Source organism: Xyrauchen texanus, chromosome 16, assembly GCF_025860055.1.
Source record: "Xyrauchen texanus isolate HMW12.3.18 chromosome 16, RBS_HiC_50CHRs, whole genome shotgun sequence".
Classification (NCBI taxonomy): domain Eukaryota; kingdom Metazoa; phylum Chordata; class Actinopteri; order Cypriniformes; family Catostomidae; genus Xyrauchen; species Xyrauchen texanus.
Window position 1 is genome coordinate 13,731,783 of NC_068291.1, and position 19,652 is coordinate 13,751,434.

At 37.7% G+C, this 19,652-nt stretch overlaps 3 protein-coding genes across 7 annotated transcripts in view; 1 reads left to right on the forward strand and 2 right to left on the reverse strand.

The window, feature by feature from the left end:
• atg2b (autophagy related 2B) overlaps positions 1-11,080 on the reverse strand; it is a 43,152-nt gene extending 32,072 nt beyond the window's left edge. For 2 of the 4 annotated variants that reach the window (XM_052145106.1, XM_052145103.1), the window contains exons 1-7: positions 10,251-10,472; positions 8,978-9,167; positions 5,495-5,657; positions 5,238-5,390; positions 1,396-1,498; positions 1,116-1,278; positions 806-985 (exon numbers count right to left, since the gene is read on the reverse strand). In XM_052145106.1, the coding sequence (XP_052001066.1) occupies positions 806-985; positions 1,116-1,278; positions 1,396-1,498; positions 5,238-5,390; positions 5,495-5,657; positions 8,978-9,139 (924 nt within the window). In that variant the 5' untranslated portion in view covers positions 9,140-9,167; positions 10,251-10,472. Of the gene's footprint in view, positions 1-805; positions 986-1,115; positions 1,279-1,395; positions 1,499-5,237; positions 5,391-5,494; positions 5,658-8,977; positions 9,168-10,250; positions 10,473-10,945 lie in introns of those variants that run through there. The other 2 variants (XM_052145105.1, XM_052145104.1) reach the window with 2 other exon arrangements.
• Positions 10,556-15,466, forward strand: gskip (gsk3b interacting protein). Of its 2 annotated transcripts, none has more exons than XM_052145109.1 (3): positions 10,556-10,656; positions 12,695-12,940; positions 13,167-15,466. In XM_052145109.1, the coding sequence occupies exons 1-3, from the start codon at positions 10,654-10,656 to the stop codon at positions 13,323-13,325; spliced, it is 408 nt and encodes a 135-aa protein (XP_052001069.1). In that variant the 5' UTR covers positions 10,556-10,653; the 3' UTR covers positions 13,326-15,466. The 2 variants fall into 2 exon arrangements, with proteins under 2 accessions (XP_052001069.1, XP_052001068.1); XM_052145108.1 differs by lacking the exon at positions 10,556-10,656 and adding an exon at positions 11,689-11,746.
• A 625-nt stretch (positions 15,467-16,091) lies between these two features.
• LOC127656676 (NPC intracellular cholesterol transporter 2-like) lies at positions 16,092-17,847 on the reverse strand. The gene is made up of 5 exons (XM_052145107.1): positions 17,736-17,847; positions 17,426-17,521; positions 17,073-17,180; positions 16,797-16,969; positions 16,092-16,659 (listed from the first exon to the last, which is right to left on the reverse strand). Exons 2-5 carry the CDS (start codon positions 17,505-17,507, stop codon positions 16,573-16,575), a joined length of 450 nt encoding a protein of 149 aa, XP_052001067.1. The 5' UTR covers positions 17,508-17,521; positions 17,736-17,847; the 3' UTR covers positions 16,092-16,572.
• Between the last annotated feature and the right edge of the window lie 1,805 nt (positions 17,848-19,652).

The window sequence follows — 19,652 nt, forward strand, 5'->3', positions numbered from 1 at the left end:
AGATAGTCCCGCCAATGTTCCTATGTTGGGCTGGACAAGTCGATCAAAACAAATGGAGGACTTTTTTCAGCACTACAGAGACTCAGTGTTTACACTGAGATATTAACATACTAATGGCTTCCTTATAGTAGTCTGCACATTAAGCTTTGATAGGAGAAAAGTTACACCATCGGAAAAGTTACATACTTCAGCTTACATTTTTTTACCTAAAATGTTATTTCTCAACTACCCTTTGCCAATTACCATTCAGAAATACTTAATATTGAATACTGAATTCAAATAAATCAGCCGCTTTTCCACTATCAGGCCAGTGCGAGCCAGGGCTATCAACTGGTCAGCCGGGGCAAATAGCCGCGAGACCAAAACCGATCAGCATTCCCACCATCGGGCCAATGGCCCTGCAGCATTGTCCTAATACCCACCCTTAATATGCCGCCCTGGTGTAAACGTCTCACACACCCCGCCCATTTTACAAGCAAGAGTGAAAATGAATACTGAGGTATCAAACTATGGAGACTAGCCAGACCTCCAAACTAACACGTATATGTACTGAGCCCACAATTGTTTAAATCTTTCAAGAAACTGTACTGTTGTGCACTGGACACACATCTTGGCAAGTTCGATGACAATATAGTTAATTATGTCTTCTTTATGGTATGATCTAAAAACTTAGACCTTAGCCTTAATAATTCAAGGAGAAACTGAAGGAATGATCACGGGAACTCAGGATGTCTGCCAATCTGTGCAATACCTTTATAACCAGGTAGAATTAAAATGACTGTATGTATGTAGTATAAGTACCCACCTTGGCTCCAGGCATGGCTTCATTTTGCTTCAGAACCACGGACAGCTCCAGCCTTCCACTGAGGCAGCCCACCTGCACTGGCTCAAATGGTGTACATGAAGACACAGGCTCTGGGAACTGAGGGTGAGGCTCACAGATGATTTTTGGGTTCCAGCTCGGTGAAAGCTTAGGTTCCGTCTCCTTTAATGTATTAAGGACATATGATTTGGGAATGGTACAGTTAAACAGTTAAATCAAGTCAAAATAATTACGAAAAGATCTGGTTATAATGTAGTTGCCTACAACTATAAACATTATGATGTAAGCTCACTGTATGTGTGGGGGATGATTTGAGTCCTGCACGCACTGATTCTGAGAACTCATCCCAGAACAATGAGGCGCCATCCAGAGTCAGGTTTTTATGTGCAAATGTGGTGGGTTGATGGATATTGACACTGGAGCACTCCTCTACACTCTCATCACAGTAAACCATCCTAAACATCACAGCACATACAGAGAACTATTATTTGACAAATTTAAGTACAATTAGGTTTTATCACCTGAGATGAAACATGAACAAAGAAAGAACATCAATGTGTAAGAAAACATACTTATTGATTCGGAGTTCGAGGGCAATTCCAGTTTTAGAATTTTCTGGAACATGTTCCATCCTCAGGACAGTATCCACAAATGTGACCTTAACTCTTCTTAAAACTAACAGACAGAACATGGAAAGACTCGCTGAATCATTAAAAGAGAATCAGGGACAAACTGGTCTTCAATCTGACTTAATAAACTTAAAAATAATAAATAAATTACACAATTAAACTTCAAAACATAGAATAAATGACACTTGGAAATTTGTCTAATTGAACATACAGTTTTTATGGTCTATATTAGGGATAAGATAAATTACACATTAATAAATATGTAACTTTTTTATTGTTAAATTACTTCTATTAAATTCTATCCCAGCTTAATCTGCAGAGACAACAACAAGTAAGCCATTCATAAATTAATTTCTCGAAAAATGTAATCACAGCATTTCTGTGGCACTATGAACATTATCGCCTGAACTATGAAAGTTGAGGCGACCCGCCTCAACAATGTTACTAAACCAATGGTGCGAGTAGGGGGCGAGTCTATCTGACTGTCTGAACAAAAGCAGTTAAGGGGCGTATTTGGAAAGCGGTTTTGAAAACATTGACCATGTTTGCATGAACTTAAGAAAACCGGTTATTCCAGGGTTTTTTCAGTAAGTGGCATTTCATGTAAACAAGAACACCGATTTCTTTACGCCATTTAAGGGATTAAGAGAAAGCGGCTTATCACACCCAGATTTCTCCCAGAGAACCCGGCTTATGTGATCAATTAAACACATAAGGGGTGTTCTTACAGGTTCTTGAAGAGTACGCATGTGCATGAACAGACTGAATAACAAACATCATAGGATGGAGCCCAACAACAGTCAACACAGCGGAAAGAATTCAAAATTTCAGGGAGTACAGTGGGGAACGCACATATACTATATAATCTATACCCATTTATACACACCAATCTAAAATATTGACTGTCCCTCACATTCGCATATACTGTGCATCCGGAAAGTATTCACAGCGCTTCACTTTTTCCACATTTTGTTATGTTACAGCCTTATTCCAAAATTGATTAAATTCATTCTTTTCCTCAAACGTCTACAAACAATATCCCATAATGACAACGTGAAAGAAGTTTGTTTGAAATCTTTGCAAATTTATTAAAAATAAAAAACGGAAAAATATAAATATTCACAGCCTTTGCCATGACACTCAAAATTGAGCTCAAGTTCATCCTGTTTCCACTTATCATCCTTCAGCTGTTTCTACAACTTGATTGGAGTACACCTGTGGTAAATTCAGTTGATTGGACATGATTTGGAAAGGCACACACCTGTCTATATAAGGTCCCACAGTTAACAGTGCATGTCAGAGCACAAACCAAGCCATGAAGTCCAAGGAATTGTATGTATACCTCCAAGACAACATTGTATCGAGGCACAGATCTGGGGAAGGGTACAGAAAAATTTCTGCAGCATTGAAGGTGCCAATGAGCATAGTGACCTCCATCATCTGTAAATGGAAGTTTGGAACCACCAGGACTCTTCCTAGAGCTGGCCGCTGGGCCAAACTGAGCGATCGGGGGAGAAGGGCCTTAGTCAGGGAGGTGACCAAGAACCTGATGGTCACTCTGACAGAGCTCCAGCATTTATCTGTGGAGAGAGGAGAACCTTCCAGAAGAACAACCATCTCTGCAGCACTCCACCAATCAGGCCTGTATGGTAGAGTGGCCAGACGGAAGCCACTCCTCAGTAAAAGGCACATGAGAGCCCTCCTGGAGTTTGCCAAAAGGCAGCTGAAGGACTCTCAGACCATGAGAAACAAAATTCTCTGGTCTGATGAAACAAAGATTAAACTCTTTGGCCCGAATGGCATTTAGCATCATGTCTGGAGGAAACCAGGCACTGCTCATCACCTGGACAATACCATCCCTACAGTGAAGCATGGTGGTGGCAACATCATGCTGTGTGGATGTTTTTCAGCGGCAGGAAATGGGAGACTAGTCAGGATCGAGGGAAAGATGAATGCAGAAATGTAAAGAGACATCCTTGATTAAAACCTGCTCCAGAGCACTCTAGACCTCAGACTGGGGCAAAGGTTCATCTTCCAACAGGACAACCCTAAGCACACAGCAAAGATAACAAAGGAGTGGCTACGGGACAACTCTGTCCTTGAGTGGCCCAGCCAGAGCACAGACTTGAACCAGATTGAACATCTCTGGAGAGATCTGAAAACGGCTGTGCACTGACGCTCCCCATCCAACCTGATGGAGCTTGAGAGGTCCTGCAAAGAAGAAATGGGAGAAACTACCCAAAAATAGATGTGCCAAGCTTGTAGCATCATACACAAAAAGACTTGAGGATGTAATTGGTGCCAAAGGTGCTTGAACAAAGTATTGAGCAAAGGCAAATGAATAGGCGTGAATTTTTTTTTATTTTTTCGTTTTTTATTAATACATTTACAAAGATTTCAAACAATCTCCTTTCATGTTGTCATTATGTGGTATTGTTTGTAGAATTTTTAAGAAAATTATGAATTTAATCCATTTTGGAATAAGGCTGTAACATAACAAAATGTGGAAAAAGTGAAGCGCTGTGGAATACTTTCCGGATGCACTGTATACACTGTATGACCAGTGGTAGCTCAGCGGTTAAGGCTCTGGGTTACTGACCGAAAGGTTGGGGGTTCAAGCCCCAGCACCGTCAAGATACCACTGTTGGGCCCTTGTGCAAGGCCCTGTTTCATGGCTGACCCTGCGCTCTGACCCCAGCTTAGTTGGGATATGCGAAAAACTGCATTTCATTGGTTCTGTAGCCGTACTCTGCACAATGACAATAAAGTTGAATCTTAATTAATACGCTTGTACAATGGGGGAATCCCAGAGTTTTACATAAGAGGGTGTGATGAGGTGGGCGTGGCCGGGCTGTGAGTGTGCGCACCTGGTGCTCAGCGGCCCAATCAGCAGAAAAGAGATAAGAGGAGTCGGGAGTGCTGGAGAGAGGGAGAGACACACACGGAGCTGTGTGTGTTTGTGGTCAACGTCTGTTATTATGTTCCAGTTTGATGTTATGTTATAATTAAAGTCGTGAGTGTTGATTCAGTTCCCACCTCCTCATTCCCAAAACCCGTTACAGAGGGAAACCCGCTTAAATAGCGCATGTAAACGAGAACACTACTTTCTAGCAATACGTCGCTTTCTAGTAATAAGCTGCTTTCTGGTGTCCATGTAAACGTAGTCCCTGTTTATTTAGCAGTGGTGCTAGTGTCACAGGAATTGTGAAATATATATATATATATATTTAAATATATATATATATTTCACCAGATGAGGTTAAATTAGGAATAAGGTTTTATAATCATTCACATGATATGAAGTTGGAAACAAAATGTAAATGCTGATAGAGCAGGTTAATTATATTTATTTATTATATTTGCATGCCCTTGCTTCAATTTAGATTAATTGGTTATCTAATCAAAATAGCACTGGAAACAGAGGAACACGGAGGACTAAAAAAAAAAAAAAAAAACCACTATCAACAACTATCGGCATAGATGTTTGCTGATAATCGATAGTTCCGAAAAGCAAATATCGGCATCGATTCATCAATAAAACCGATATATCAGTCAACCTCTGTTTAAAGCAGAAAAATAAAGCTCATCAAGCTGTTTAAAGCTTGTGTTAACCTAGAAGACTATTTAAACTATTTAAACAACTATACAGCTCAAATAAATAAATATGCCTTTTAAGCACTGCCACTAAAAATATGAAAACAAATAAATAAGAAAAATGTTAAACTAGTTCCCCTGACTAAACAACTAGTTGACCATCGTGACTCATTCCTAGTTTATGAAGATACCTGTCTCAATAGTCTCGGCAAACTTCTCCAGGCCCTCCAGAGGCTGGAAGCTCTCTCCCTGATCATCAGTGAGTCTTTGGCTTAGACACTCTTTGGCCAGCTGCATACTGCTGGTCATGAAGCTGGACCAGTACATGGGCTCCATCCCAGATGCTGAAAATGGCAACAAGCATAAACAGCATAAAATTAAATGCACAGTTGACACACACACTAATTACAAAACAACAAAATAATGTGATTGCAAAGAAGTGTCATACCAATTCGAGGCCTTGGCCTGAAGACCATCTGCAAGCCCCTCACTTCCAGTGCACAGTTGTCCTGAAGCAGCGAGGCCCACGGCACAGTCAGGGATATGGCCTGGATGAAGCCCTCACTCACTTCAAATGGAGCATCCACAGACTCCAGGATCTCGTTCAGTGACTGAAGATAAATTAAATTAAGCCACTGACAGTGAGGCTGTGAGACAGTGAGTTAAACTGTGAATAAACATACTTGGGGATATTAGGGCAATAAGTAGAAAGTGAAAAGCACTAACTACAAATACAACCAGGGTTCACAATGGTCAGAGGACATACATTTGAGACACATCTTAACCCTTTAAGCTCTGAGGGTGTTTTTAAATATTTCCTGTTTCAGTGTAATACACAAAATTAAAGGCTTACAACTCAACCAAAAAAAAAAAAGAAAAGAAAAAAAAAAAAAGAAGGGTCAAGTGTTTAGTGACATTTTAAAGAAAAATTTCAAATTTTCAATGATACAGATTATGACATATTCTGAAAATCTCAGCCTTAGAAACTGCTGAAAAAATAAAATCACATTTTATTTTGAATAAGATCAAAATCTTATTTTTCTAATTTGACATATTAATACCACAGTGTGTAAATAATGTGGATCCAAAAAAACTGCTTTTGTTTTGTTACGGATCATGTCACCTGTAACTGAGTAAAGTTGTGTGTTAATACCACAAAGCAATCAAAAGCAAAACAAAAATAATTTATCCTTGTGTCCAAAAACATCTCCAAGTGTCCAAAAGCATCTCCAAACAAATAAAACACAATAATTGTACATAAGAACTCATTTCACATTCAATCACAACAATGACTTAATGTTTTATAGCATGCAGACATTATTTTAGAAATGAGATTTCACAGAATGAGCTTCATTCGGTGCCATTTGAGTCATCATTGAGTTTGTGTCATATTTTTGGCACCATCGTCTGGTTGCCATATATAATTACAGTGACTGATCACATGATTCTCTGCCCAAATATGGAGGACTATGTCCTCTATTTGGAGCAATCTGCATCCAATCTGATTGGTTTAGCGTTCCATGATGCTACAGCTTTTTCAATGAAGTGCTGTGATCCAGCAAAGCTAACTTGTTTGTAGCCAGGTAACAAGATGCCAGATAGCCAGATGCTGTGTGCACATTGTGCTTTGTGTGGGTTATCTAATAATCTATGCATCCCATTACCTTGTGTGTGGGGCCTCATTTTAAAGATAATCACCATTTTATGTTACGTTTAATTTTTCGGGAAGTTATAAGAGAAAACGTGTATTTGAGCAACACCCAAACATCAAATATGTATGTCAAAGACATATACTTACATTTGAATTCAGAAATTTACATACAGCTTAGCCAAATACATTTAAACTCAGTTATGATCACTATTTTATTTTAAGAATGTGAAATGTCAGAATAATAGTAGAGAATTATTTATTTCAGCTTTTATTTCTTTCATCACATTCAGTGGGTCAGACGTTTACATACGGGTTGTTAGTATTTAGTAACATTGCCTTTAAATTGTTTAACTTGGGTCAAACATTTTGGTCATCCTTCCACAAGCTTCTCACAATAAGTCGCTGGAAATTCGGCCCATTCCTCCAGACAGAACTGGTGTAACCGAGTCAGGTTTGTAGAACTCCTTGCCTGCACATGCTTTTTCATTTCTGGCCACAAATTTCTATTGGATTGAGTTCAGGGCTTTGTGATGGCCACTCAATACTTTGACTTTGTTGTCATTAAACCATTTTTCCACAACATTGGAGGTATGCTTAGGATAATTTGGAAGACCCATTTGCGACCAAGCTTTAACATGGCGATGTTGAGATGTTGCTTCAATATATCCACATAACTTCTTTCTCATGATTCCATCTATTTTGTGAAGTACAACAGTCTCTCATGCAGCAAAGCACCCCACAACATGATGCTGCCACCCCCTTGCTTCATGGTTGGGATGGTGTTCTTCAGCTTGCAAGCCTCACCCTTTTTCCTCCAAATATAATGATGGTCATTATGACCAAACAGTTCATTTTTGTTTCATTAGAACAGAGGACATTTCTCCAAAAAGTAAGATCTTTGTTCCCATGTGCACTTGCAAACTATAGTCTGGCTTTTTTATGGCGGTTTTGGAGCAGTGGCTTCTTCCTTGCGGAGCAGCCTTTATGTTGATCTAGGACTCGTTTTACTGTGGATATAGATACTTGTCTACCAGTTCCTCCATTTTCACAAGGTCCTTTGCTGTTGTTCTGGGATTGTTTTGCACTTTTCACACCAAACTACATTCATCTCTAGGAGATAGTATGTGTCTCCTTCCTGAGCGGTATGATGGCTGCATGGTCCCATGGTGTTTATACTTGCATACTATTGTTTGTATAGATAAATCTGGTACCTTCAGGCATTTGAAAATTGCTCCCGTTGATGAATCAGACTTGTGAAAGACTTGGACAATTTTTTGTCTAGGATCATTTATTTTGATTTTTCCCATGATGTCAAGCCAAGAGGCACTGAGTTTGAAGGTAGGCCTTAAAATACATCCACAGTTAATATCCAATTCAATACACCTCCTATCAGAAGCAACTCGGCTAATTGTCTAAAGGCTTGACATAATTTTCTGGAATTTTCCAAGCTGCTTAAAGGCACAGTTAACTTAGTTTATGTAAACTTCTGACCCACTGAAATTGTGTGATATAGTCAATTAGAAGTTAAACAATCTGTCAATAAACAATTGTTGGAAACATTACTCGTGTCATGCACAAAGTAGATGTCCTAAACGACTTGCCAAAACTATAGTTTCTAATATTAAATCTGTGGACTGGTTAAAAAAAACGAGTTTTAATGACTTCAACCTAAGTGTATGTAAACTTCTGACTTCATCTGTAGCTATTACTCGCTATATTTTTTGTCTGTGAGTAAAACAAACTGGTTGTAATCTACTCTTTAAGAGCTTTCCAATTACATATTATACATGGCAATTTGATCAGTTTGATGTTTTAACTGAATATAATATGTACAGTAAGCATTTTTTATAAATGATCAAAATGGAACACTGATTTGTCTGCTAATTTTAAAGCACTTGTTCAGTTTTTGTTATAATGTCTACATGCACTGTAAAGTACATCTTCTAAGCTTTAAAACTATACCTATTTGTGTTGGTCAAGACTGTAGTTATTCATATTTTAATAAAACATTTCTCACAGTAAGGGCCCATCCGAGCGTAAATGGATAATACCAGGGATAAACACGGCATTTGGTGCAGGAATCAGATAACAATCCTTCCATACATGTAGTGGTACCTGACTCGCTCTACAAACAAATGCTTGGGTAAGTTGAAATTTATGCATTCAACTAGCTTTGAAATAATCAGAAGACTACTTTAAGAGATCATACTTTCTTAGAAGTGACAATATGGAATCAAATGGGACTTTTCGGGTGAAACAATGCAAAAGCAGACGGCTTACCCATTTGTCCAGTGGCACTTGAGCAAGTGAGCCTGTGCCTTGATAGAGATCCAGGCTAAGCTGATCCAAACTGAGCTTCTCTTGGAGGAAATTGCCGAGATATCGATTCAGCAGGTATCTGCAGGCCCGCTTCTTAATGGACTCAGAAAATGGCCAAGGCATCTTGACCAGCTCTTGAGTTTGGAGTATACTGAAACAAAGGACATTTTACAAAGTAAATAAATAACGCATATTTATATTAGGCTTAAGCGCTGTTTGCTAAAGTTTCTGTAAATGGTAAGAGGCCCAACTGTATGTGGTTTGGTGGTTCAATTTGCATTAAGACAATCAGCATTACATTTATTTTTATCAAGGCATTGTAAACAGCATTCAAAACTGTCATGTAACTTAAAAGGTGTGTAATTCTCATCCACAGAAGTATTCAGTGAATGGTTGATGTTGGCAATGACTCAGTATGAATACATGATCTGACACTAGCTGACTAATTTATTCAGCCATCAAAGTGATGTGGCTGTATGATTATATTACATCTAATATATTACATATACTACATAACTAGCAATTCAATGCACTGATACAAATGGACTGCTAGACTATAAATGTAATTTACCAGATGCCATCCATCTCAAAGCAAAATGACTGGCATTACCTGTGCAAAGCCAGTTAATCTAGAACATCACCAGAAAGCATGGTGTCATTGAGATAAAGGTCCACACTGATAAACAGAAGTCATTTTCATTTGTCAGTCTGGCATGCATGATGCTTCTGTCTGGCCCTACACCACTGGCCAGTGTTTACGCAATTCCCTACAGGTTTGTGTATGTGTTTTCCAGCTAACAAAGCCAAATCATGTGATTCCTGTCAGGCTTCCTAAGCAACCAATTGGTAGCTAGGGTGGGTAGAGTTACATTAGGTTAACCTCTTCATGGTAGCTATAATGTGGTTCTCACTCTCGGTGGGGTGCGTGGTGAGTTGTGCTTGGCTGCAGCGGAGAATAGCGTGAAGCCTCCACACACTAGGTCTCCGCGGTAACACGCTCAACAAGCCACGTGATAAAATGCGCGGATTGGCGGTCTCGGAGGCACTTTAGATTCGTCCTCCGCCACCCGGTTTGAGGCGAGTCACTACGCCAACATGAGGACTTTGGGCATGCCAAATTGGGGAGAAAAAAACAAAGCCAAATCAGGGTGCCACGCTGTACAAGTATAAAAACAGATTAAAATATAACCGTATATCACCCCAAAAAAATGACATTCTAAGTCAAATAACTCACCTGTGTTATGAAAAAGCTGACTAACCGTTGTTCCTTGGCTTTGGCTGAACTAGCATGCTGGCTAAATCCAATCCTTCATACCTTCAAGTTTGTGCGTTCAACTGAGGCATCGCTCAATGATAATATCTATATTAAACTGGGGATGGACGTCTTGGTTTGCATTATAAGCGTTTGTCAGGTCGTGTGAAAGCAGCATCACTGTCTGTCTGTCTGTTTATATGAGGCTAATGATGGTGTTTACAAACACGCTCGTGATTGCGCACTCTCGTGCTCGCTGCTGTTGCACGCGGTGTGTTCACGAGCATCCGCTCTGCGCGCCCTCTACACAGTTCATCCGCGCACTTACAGGAGAGTATTATTTACAGTGTGAGAAGCGAATACGACGAGAAAAGACGCTTGATTTATGGTAAGTCTAATCAAATTGTGACTTTTGGTGTCAGGGTCTGCCATATACTTGTGTATTTCTTCGTTTTGTTTCTTTAAACCTCGGGTCTACCGCTTATTACGACGGCAGTTTACGTGCATTTAAATACGTAGCTTATTGTGTTTCTGATTGTATGGGCTCCTCTGACAAATTTCAGTAAATGTCCATTCTATTTCCAGTTCTGTAGTGACACTATAGACCTTTTTCACACTGCAGGGTAAACTTCGACAGTGGCGAATGGGAGATTACAGCAAATATTATTTTCACTTACCCATTTGCTCCAAGAGCAAAAGAAAAAATCCACTATTACGCTTGAATGCCTCTCCAGAAGAAGAAAAAATGTATTACGACAGTCAGATCGGAGAACAGCCAAATTAACTGTTACTCTCTCAGCAGCTGTTTTTTTCTCTCTCTCTCAGCAGCTGTAATAGAAACCCCCTCACATCTATGGTAATTATTTTTTTTAAACGAATTCCAGGCTAGTATAACACAAAGCATAATGTTATAAATGTAAACTCAATATTTAAAAAAAAATATATAATATAAAGAAATTGCGAAATTTACACTGATAAATAAGGCGGAAACGCGTCATCGCAGACCGTGAAAAAGGTCTATTGTGGAAAATGTCTCATAAAAGATGAATACAATCTTTACAAATGTATTCAATTTAATAAAATTACATTTTTGTTATATATATATAAAAATAAATCTGCTTAATTATTTGTAAAATAGCTATACATTCATGTTACTTGTGGAGAGAAAAGAATGCTCTGGAAGCCTCTCCGCCTCTGCAGAGTCGCGCGCATCCACACAAATTGTTACGTAAGGAATCAGGAATTATCATAAACCGCTAACAATAATAGCTGATATCAGATAAATTGGTTGGGTGTTTTTTTAGATTTTTAAAAATCGAATATAGATGTTTGTGGAGAAACGTAGATACTTTTTCTTTTTGGATGAGTATAAACAAAAACTGCACTGCGCAGAGGCTGCGCATAATTGAGGCTAACGAGTCTCCCGCACTGGCACCGGCATGAGCCGGAAATGTGCTATTGAGCTTTCCCCGGAGGAGGTCAGTAACTCATACTTATGATGCAAATATATAATCATTAAGAGCTCCAAACTATATAATGTAATAATTAGCGCAGGTATTTTTGTTCACACTATTAATACGTTCATATTAACTGGTTTCGGCGTTTTACGGGAATTTAACGCTATAGGAGCATCCATTGGCTGTGTTAATATTGTTTGCTAGCACCTCGTTTCGTTGGTGTTAATACAAAGTACATCATAATGCTATTACTCCAAAGACTGAACCGAAGTTTGTGACTAATATGTGTATGTGCATGCAGATGATCATTTGACGTCAGATTTTTATGTGCATGCAGATGATCATTTGACGTCAGATTTGTATGTTCATGCAGATGATCAGTTGACGTCAGATGTTTATGTGCATTTAGATGATCATTTGACGTCAGATGTGTATGTGCATGCAGATGATCATTTGACGTCAGATGTTTATGTGCATGCAGATGATCAGTTGACGTCAGATGTTTATGTGCATGCAGATGATCAGTTGACGTCAGATGTTTATGTGCATGCAGATGATCAGTTGACGTCAGATGTTTATGTGCATTTAGATGATCATTTGACGTCAGATGTATGCATGCAGATGATCAGTTGACGTCAGATGTTTATGTGCATGCAGATGATCAGTTGACGTCAGATGTTTATGTGCATTTAGATGATCATTTGACGTCAGATGTGTATGTGCATGCAGATGATCATTTGACGTCAGATTTTTATGTGCATGCAGATGATCAGTTGACGTCAGATGTTTATGTGCATTTAGATGATCATTTGACGTCAGATGTGTATGTGCATGCAGATGATCATTTGACGTCAGATGTTTATGTGCATGCAGATGATCAGTTGGCGTCAGAATTTTATTTGCATGCAGTTTGTCTCTGCAGTTTATTTGTCTCATAGCCGATAACCTAACATCTCACTGCTGTTGTAGGGGATGGAGGTGGACTGTAAACCAGAGGACCTGTCTAAGTGTTTGTATGACGAGCACTGTGTGGAGCTGGGAGAGGTTAAAGACATGAGGCTGGAGGCTGAGGCGGTGGTCAATGATGTGCTCTTTGCAGTCACAGAAATGCACATCTCTCATAATCTTACCAGTGGAGTGGATGTGGCATATATAAATGTGGAAATCAGAGAGGGAAACCGGTACTGCTTAGAGCTCACAGAGGCAGGTTTAAGGGTGAGTGATGATAACATGTAGTAGTAACATCTTGTGGCAACACATAGGACATTTTCCTCACAGTACTGATTATAATATTGATGTTTTCCCAACACTTGGCGTGGGAGAATGAAAATGTTTCTATGATAACCTTTTTCAGACAGTTACCCCATGGTTGATGGAGAGACAAAGCAGATGCAATTGCATTACATTTAAATTTTGGTATATTTTGTTTTATATTTTTCAGGTTGTTGGTCATGCCTTTGGTCAGGTAGAGGAGGGTTTGAGCACCCAGTATCATGAGACTGTTTACTCACTGCTGGATTCTCTGAGTCCGGGATACAGAGAAGCATTTGGAAATGCTCTGCTACAGAGACTGGAGAGGCTCAAACAAAACGGACAGTGAGGATCATTCAGTATCATTCAGAACATTTTTGCTTGCTAATGGTCAAATCAAGTTCTGTGATGCCCTCAGCTTATAGCATCAGTGGTACCTTACCATTTTCTGTTTTGAACCTTTCATTTGTTTTAACAGGACTTCTAGGTGATTCTTTGCCTAGGATATTTTAAGGATTTTATTCTATTATTTGGAGAGGTATCATTAGCGGCAGTGGTGAAATAACAGGCCCAGATTAATACTCCATATAGTATTCTCTTTTTATTCTAAACATTCAGCTAAAAATACAGTTGCTAATTCAAGTGAAATAACCCTCTGATATAGCACTTTGTGCTGTTTTGGGGATGTTGGGAAAATGTTAAATGTTAAAAGCCTTTATGTTAACATACAAGTCCACAGATTTGATCTTAACTGGGCTTATTAAAATATTAGTTTTAAAACTCCATACTACACAGCATGGATCAGTATTAGCATTTAAAATATATCAGATGCCTTGCTAAAGTTTTACCTGTCCACAGGATAGTGGTTTTCAAATTCTTAGTTAAGATACATCATATATCTTCTATTCCTCTTGCTTGCTAACTAAGAATCAGGGTTCAAAACAAGTGCAATTTACAGCATTTGTGGCATAAAGTTTATTACCATAAAAAAAAAATATATATATATATATTTTGACTTAGGAGAGAAAAAAAAAGCAAAAATTGGCACTTACAGTGGGGCCAATTCTTTGAGGGTTTAAAGGCAGAAATGTGAACTTCTAATTTTATTACATACATTTTTCTGCTAAAACTCATGGATTATTTGAGCTGGAATTTGTTTAAATCGCCATTTTTTTCAGTGGTTTCAGGGTTTGTTTACAAAAAGTAGTAAAATTGGCTATAACTTTACACAGAAAAGGTTAGTACGTGATTTTATCACTCTAAAATCATATTAACACGCATTTTTTTATGTCTTGTGGTGAAATGTTTGAAACTATGAGTATTTTAACGTTAACAGTTTGGTCCCCATTTACTTCCATTGTAAGTGCCTCACTAGAGCCCACATTTTTGCTATTTTTAAAGAAAAGGAACAAGTCAAAATACATTTTTGTGGTAATCAATATTATGCCACAAATGCTGTTGATTGAGCTCAACTTGTTTTGAACCCAGAATATTGCTTTGTCATATCAAACTCTCTTTGTGAATATAAGAAAATGCCTAATCCATAGTTTAATTAATTGCTTTCTTTCTCAATCTGCCAAAATCAGCAGAAAGGACTGAAGTGTCAAATCATGATGGTGGCATCCACTATCAACCCCCTTCCAAAATGTACTTTTTGGAATTTTTAATGAAAAATACAGAAAAAAAGTGTTGACTTCTGTAGAACGTTTAGTATGGACATTTTGCTAAATCTTTCCATGCAAGTATGTTATAGAAGAAATGCATGTTTGTGTGGAACTCAGAACCCATTTTTTTTAAACTGTTATATATTTGCTAGAACAAACATATCACACCACATGTAAATTCATTTTTTTTTTTTTTTTTTGTTGATTATTTTTCTTGTCAAATGATTTTAAGTTATGTTGTGACTTTTAATTTGACATTTACAACACAATATGTAATTCAGTATAGTTTTTTTTTTTTTTTAAACCATATTTTAAGTTATTTTTGTCTTTGGGACCAAATAGTTATGTAGTGACTTAAGCCCTTGATTTGACGAAATGTATACATTCTATATATTGCACAGAAATGCACAAATGGAAATAAGGTTGCCTTTTTTATGACCTGTTTGAAAGGGCTGCTTAAATTATAATAAAAGTTCCAATACATTTATCTTTTGTGTCCCCACAATTGAGTTGAGTGAAGAGATATTTCAATCATTAATAGAAGTTCTTAAACAATGAGCTTCTACCTCATGTTGGATTTTTGTTTTCTGTCTGTTAACTTGCCTGTGTTTCTGGTGTTTTTTCCATAAGGCAGAGGATAATCATATGGTATACTGATAATGGGGCCAATGAACAGGATCGGTTTTCTTCTCATTTTAGCAAATTCCTGTGATGATAAATGGCCACAAACCTTCAAATAATTTCCTGAAAGTTTTAGACAACCAAAACAACATATGAAAGTGTGTTTAATGATGGCACAAATACCTTCTTCTGTACCTGAAGAAATGTTGCTTGCTTATATTTCCTTGTAATAAAAAGCACACATTCAAATGTTATTTTGATTTGCTGATTTATTTATTTTGGTACTCCGTCACATTTAAGGCTTTAGAATTAATTTAATGATTATAATGTTTCATTAGTTAGCTTGGCCCAAGTATTACAGTGAAGTGAAAAACTATGTTGGCAGCAACCAAAGCAAATACTTTAAAACATTAAGCAAATAAATGCTTATGATCAATACTAAAAAAAAAAATCCAGTTGCAACTCTAAAAGGACACTGCAACAGAAATTGATCCAGGAGACCTCTCAAAAGTAAAACACAATTGTAAAGACAATTGAATCCATGTGAACATTTACCCAAAAAGGTGGGACAGTTGGTTCTTTGCTTTAACAGACATTTCTAATAATGCCAGACAAGCATAAATCACTGAACATTTAGAAGAATGTTCAGTTAATGTACAGACATTCAGAAATGTTGTGCACTTAACTTAGAAACCAAATCAGTTGAGCAAACACACACACACAAAAAAGAAAAAAACAAAAAGAGTTCTCTCTAGTTTTAGATCTCTTGGCAGAAAATATCCTCAAAATGAAAAACACTGCTTACATTTAAAAAAAAAAGTATTTTATTTTAGTAAGACATGTACATTGTTAAAGGATGTGCCATTTCTTTAAGAAAATAAACCAATATTAAAATCCAATTTTATTTAAATGTATTATTAAAAAGTGTAGTAAAAAAGGTCAAAAATGCAGTTGTAAGAAGTGACAACAGCTCTGTTCAGCCACACAGCAGCGAACGTAGACTTGCCTGATTAAATCACAAACACCGATCCCCCACATGAACTAATGTCAATAGTATCTCATTCTGGTGAATCATTGATACTTATTTTAGCGCAACACAAAATGGAATTACACAAGATTTGTTGACTGGCTGTAGAGCAACCATAGATAAAAATAAAATGACAAATCTGTCATGGTTAGACCATTTTCAAATAATAAATCATAAAATTAGCATCTAAAATGGCTGTAGAGAAGTATTTAGGCACACATACAGACATCTTTGTCCTTGATTTCCCTTTTGAAATGTCCCTTTCTTGGCTTCGGTGTTGACTTTCAGCTCACAATCTGAACAGGAAACTTGACGCAAAATAGATCTCTGCTGGTGTCATCTTTCAATTCCCATTCCACAACCAGCTTTATCTAAACAAACAGCAAAATATTAAGGAAGTGAATGCCTTGAATTGGTGGAAACCATATTATAGCCTTATTTAGAGGTGAAGGTAATGCCTTAGAACAGGATGTGAAACAATGAACATCTGACTAGTTTTTACACTTACTGCTGGGTACTCGCTCTTGACGGGCAACTGGTTGACGTAACTGTACATAGATTTTGGCTGAATCGGGCACTGAATTCCACACTTGCAACCATCCTCAACTGGGATGGGAAAGGGGACAGGGAGACCAGCAACTATGCCATGAACCACAGCTTTGCTGGTCAGACTTGAAACATCTATGGAAAATATTAACAAGTTGTTCTTGAAACTTTGCTCTTGTTTATTTGGACTGCTGTGAAATGAAAAGACCAAAGAAAAAGAAAAAAAAAAACAGCTTACTACTGGTGAAGGTTACATTGACCATGTATGACTGTCCCTTGTGAAGCTGGCATGGCTGTTTTGGGCAGGGCTGAATGTCGACCTCGATAACTACACCATCTTGTGAGCCTATGAGGTTTAAAAAAACAAAAAAACAAAGTGAGGGAAAAGTGGATTGAAACACTTTAACAGACACAATTAGGTTATGGAGGCAATAAAACAACGAAGAATAGGCCAACAACAAAAAAAACTTCAAATTCATTCAGGTAACACTGAAACTCTTTGAAACTTTGAAAATAAACAAAGGCAAAAACAGCTTACTGGAAATCTGATTTCTATGCCAAATATAAGCATAACACGGTAAGGATACGTACCACAGTCCAGAAATTTCACCTGCTCAGCATTAGTGTATGCGAGGAAAGAAAGCAAAATAACGCAGATCACACGGGAATCCATGGTTCATACAAGTCCTGTCGAGACAGAAAATACGCGTTAAAAATAAAACAACCACATGAGTCAACAACAATCACATGCCAGTGAGTTTAGAATGCTGTCTGATGAGTTTAACGAGTTTCACTTCGCTTTTTCACGAAAACGAGGGAGAAAAGTACTGTTAAATCACAGAAAACAGCGGACAACAAAAAGTCAGCATTTCAGAGCAACTCAAATGTGAAAAATACTTACTAATTCTTTCAAATGCGCGTACGTAACAAGTCCTACCGTACTTGCCCTATTCTCACAGCTTATTTCCGTGTCACAAGATCAGTATGACTGTCCTCCAATCAAATGCCGTCTGGGAGGGTGTTTTTATGACGTATGTGCCTTAGCGTTGAAGTCTCTTAACCAATGGCAGTATCGCAAGCCGTTTTGGCTTTTAAAGATCTATCCGTCATTACATTTAAGATAACTACAATTGCATTTTGACGTGCCACAATTATAATTTCACAAGTCAGAATGTTCATTTGAGATACCTGAAATTATAATTTGACTAGTAAGCAAGAACATTAAAGATATCTATTAAAGCTAGGGTGTGAATTCCAGAGAGGCTAGCCTAGCTAGCGTTGAAAGATTAGAGCCCGCCCTCAACTCAGAGGTATCTCTAAAGCCACGCCTCCTCTATCACACATGGACTCACACAGAGCAGAGTTTAAGCGCCAGGAGGAGAGACGTGATGGTAGAATCGATCGCAATGGTTTCAGATGACCTCATGTCTCATTCACAGGTTAGACATTACAATAATAACGAACGTAATTCTCGCGCTCGCTCTGCACAGCGTCAAGGAACCAGCGCTGATGACGTGTCTGCCCGAACAATTTGTGTGGCGGTATGCAAATAGATTGACATTATATTCAGACCGAATGCAATGATTGGTCATTCATTTTTTAGTCCTGACCCTGCCACAGCAGATGTATATATTTTTATAAACACTTAAATTATTGATTGCTATCAGGATGTGAAGAGACTTTCAACCAGAATAACAAAAAATATTTCTGTTCAAATATTGCACACCCTAGCTTTAATATACAACAGTTAGCGGGGTCCTGGGTAGCTCAGCGAGCACTGACGCTGACTACCACCCAGGGCATGCGGAGTGACTCCAGCCAGGTCTCCTAAGCAATATAACATATTTATATATACAACAGCTAGCTCCGGTCATCGAATCTGTTTGGACGAGAGACATTCCATGAGCACTGATGGCCTGACACCATCTCCTGATTTTGGGCCATATAGCACGATTGCGAGTGTGATATTGCTTAAATCAATTTTGCCTGGTCAAAATTCAATTCAAGAAATCTGCAATGACATCACACATCCACAAAGATGATTAGAGATATCTGGAAGCAGTGTTGGGGAGTAACAAAATACATGTAACGGGATTACGGATTTAAAATACTAAATGTAACTGTATTTCGTTACAATTTAAATCACTATTAATTAGAATTCAGTTACATTCAAAAAATATTTTGATTACTGATGAGATTACTTTGCATTTTATTGTCATTTGTTTCATTTAATATTTAGTCCTTTCAGATGGAAAACATTTATACAAATAAATGACATGATCCAAAGTGCATTTGAACAGCGGTGAAACACTTTCTTATGATGTGTCACATTCATAGGAGCAGACAGAGAAGTTTGAAGCAGAAACATTGAAATAAACCTTATAAATTGTCAACTTTACACTGAGCTAAAATGCTATTTCTAGCCATTTTACCTGCACATGTTCCCTGACACGATCATATTTTTTATCAAGGAAACTCAAATTGGTTCATAATTTCTTTTTTTCTAGTAAGACCTTTGACATTAGGGCAAAAATCATATCCTTGATAATCATTTTTTTTATTGTTTTCCTGTAAAAATATCTAAAAATCCTTAAAACAAGTTCAATTTGATTTATCTTGTTTTAGAAACAACACTGCACAAGATATTTAGGTTTTTCAGAGAATATATTTTTAACATGTGTATTTTGTTTTACTGCACTGGCAGAGTTTTTATAGTCAAGTGAAAAAATCTACCAGTGCTGAAGAAGTAATCCAAAGTATTTCGATTACGTTACTGACCTTGAGTAATCGAACGAAATAAGTAACAAATGGGATTTTA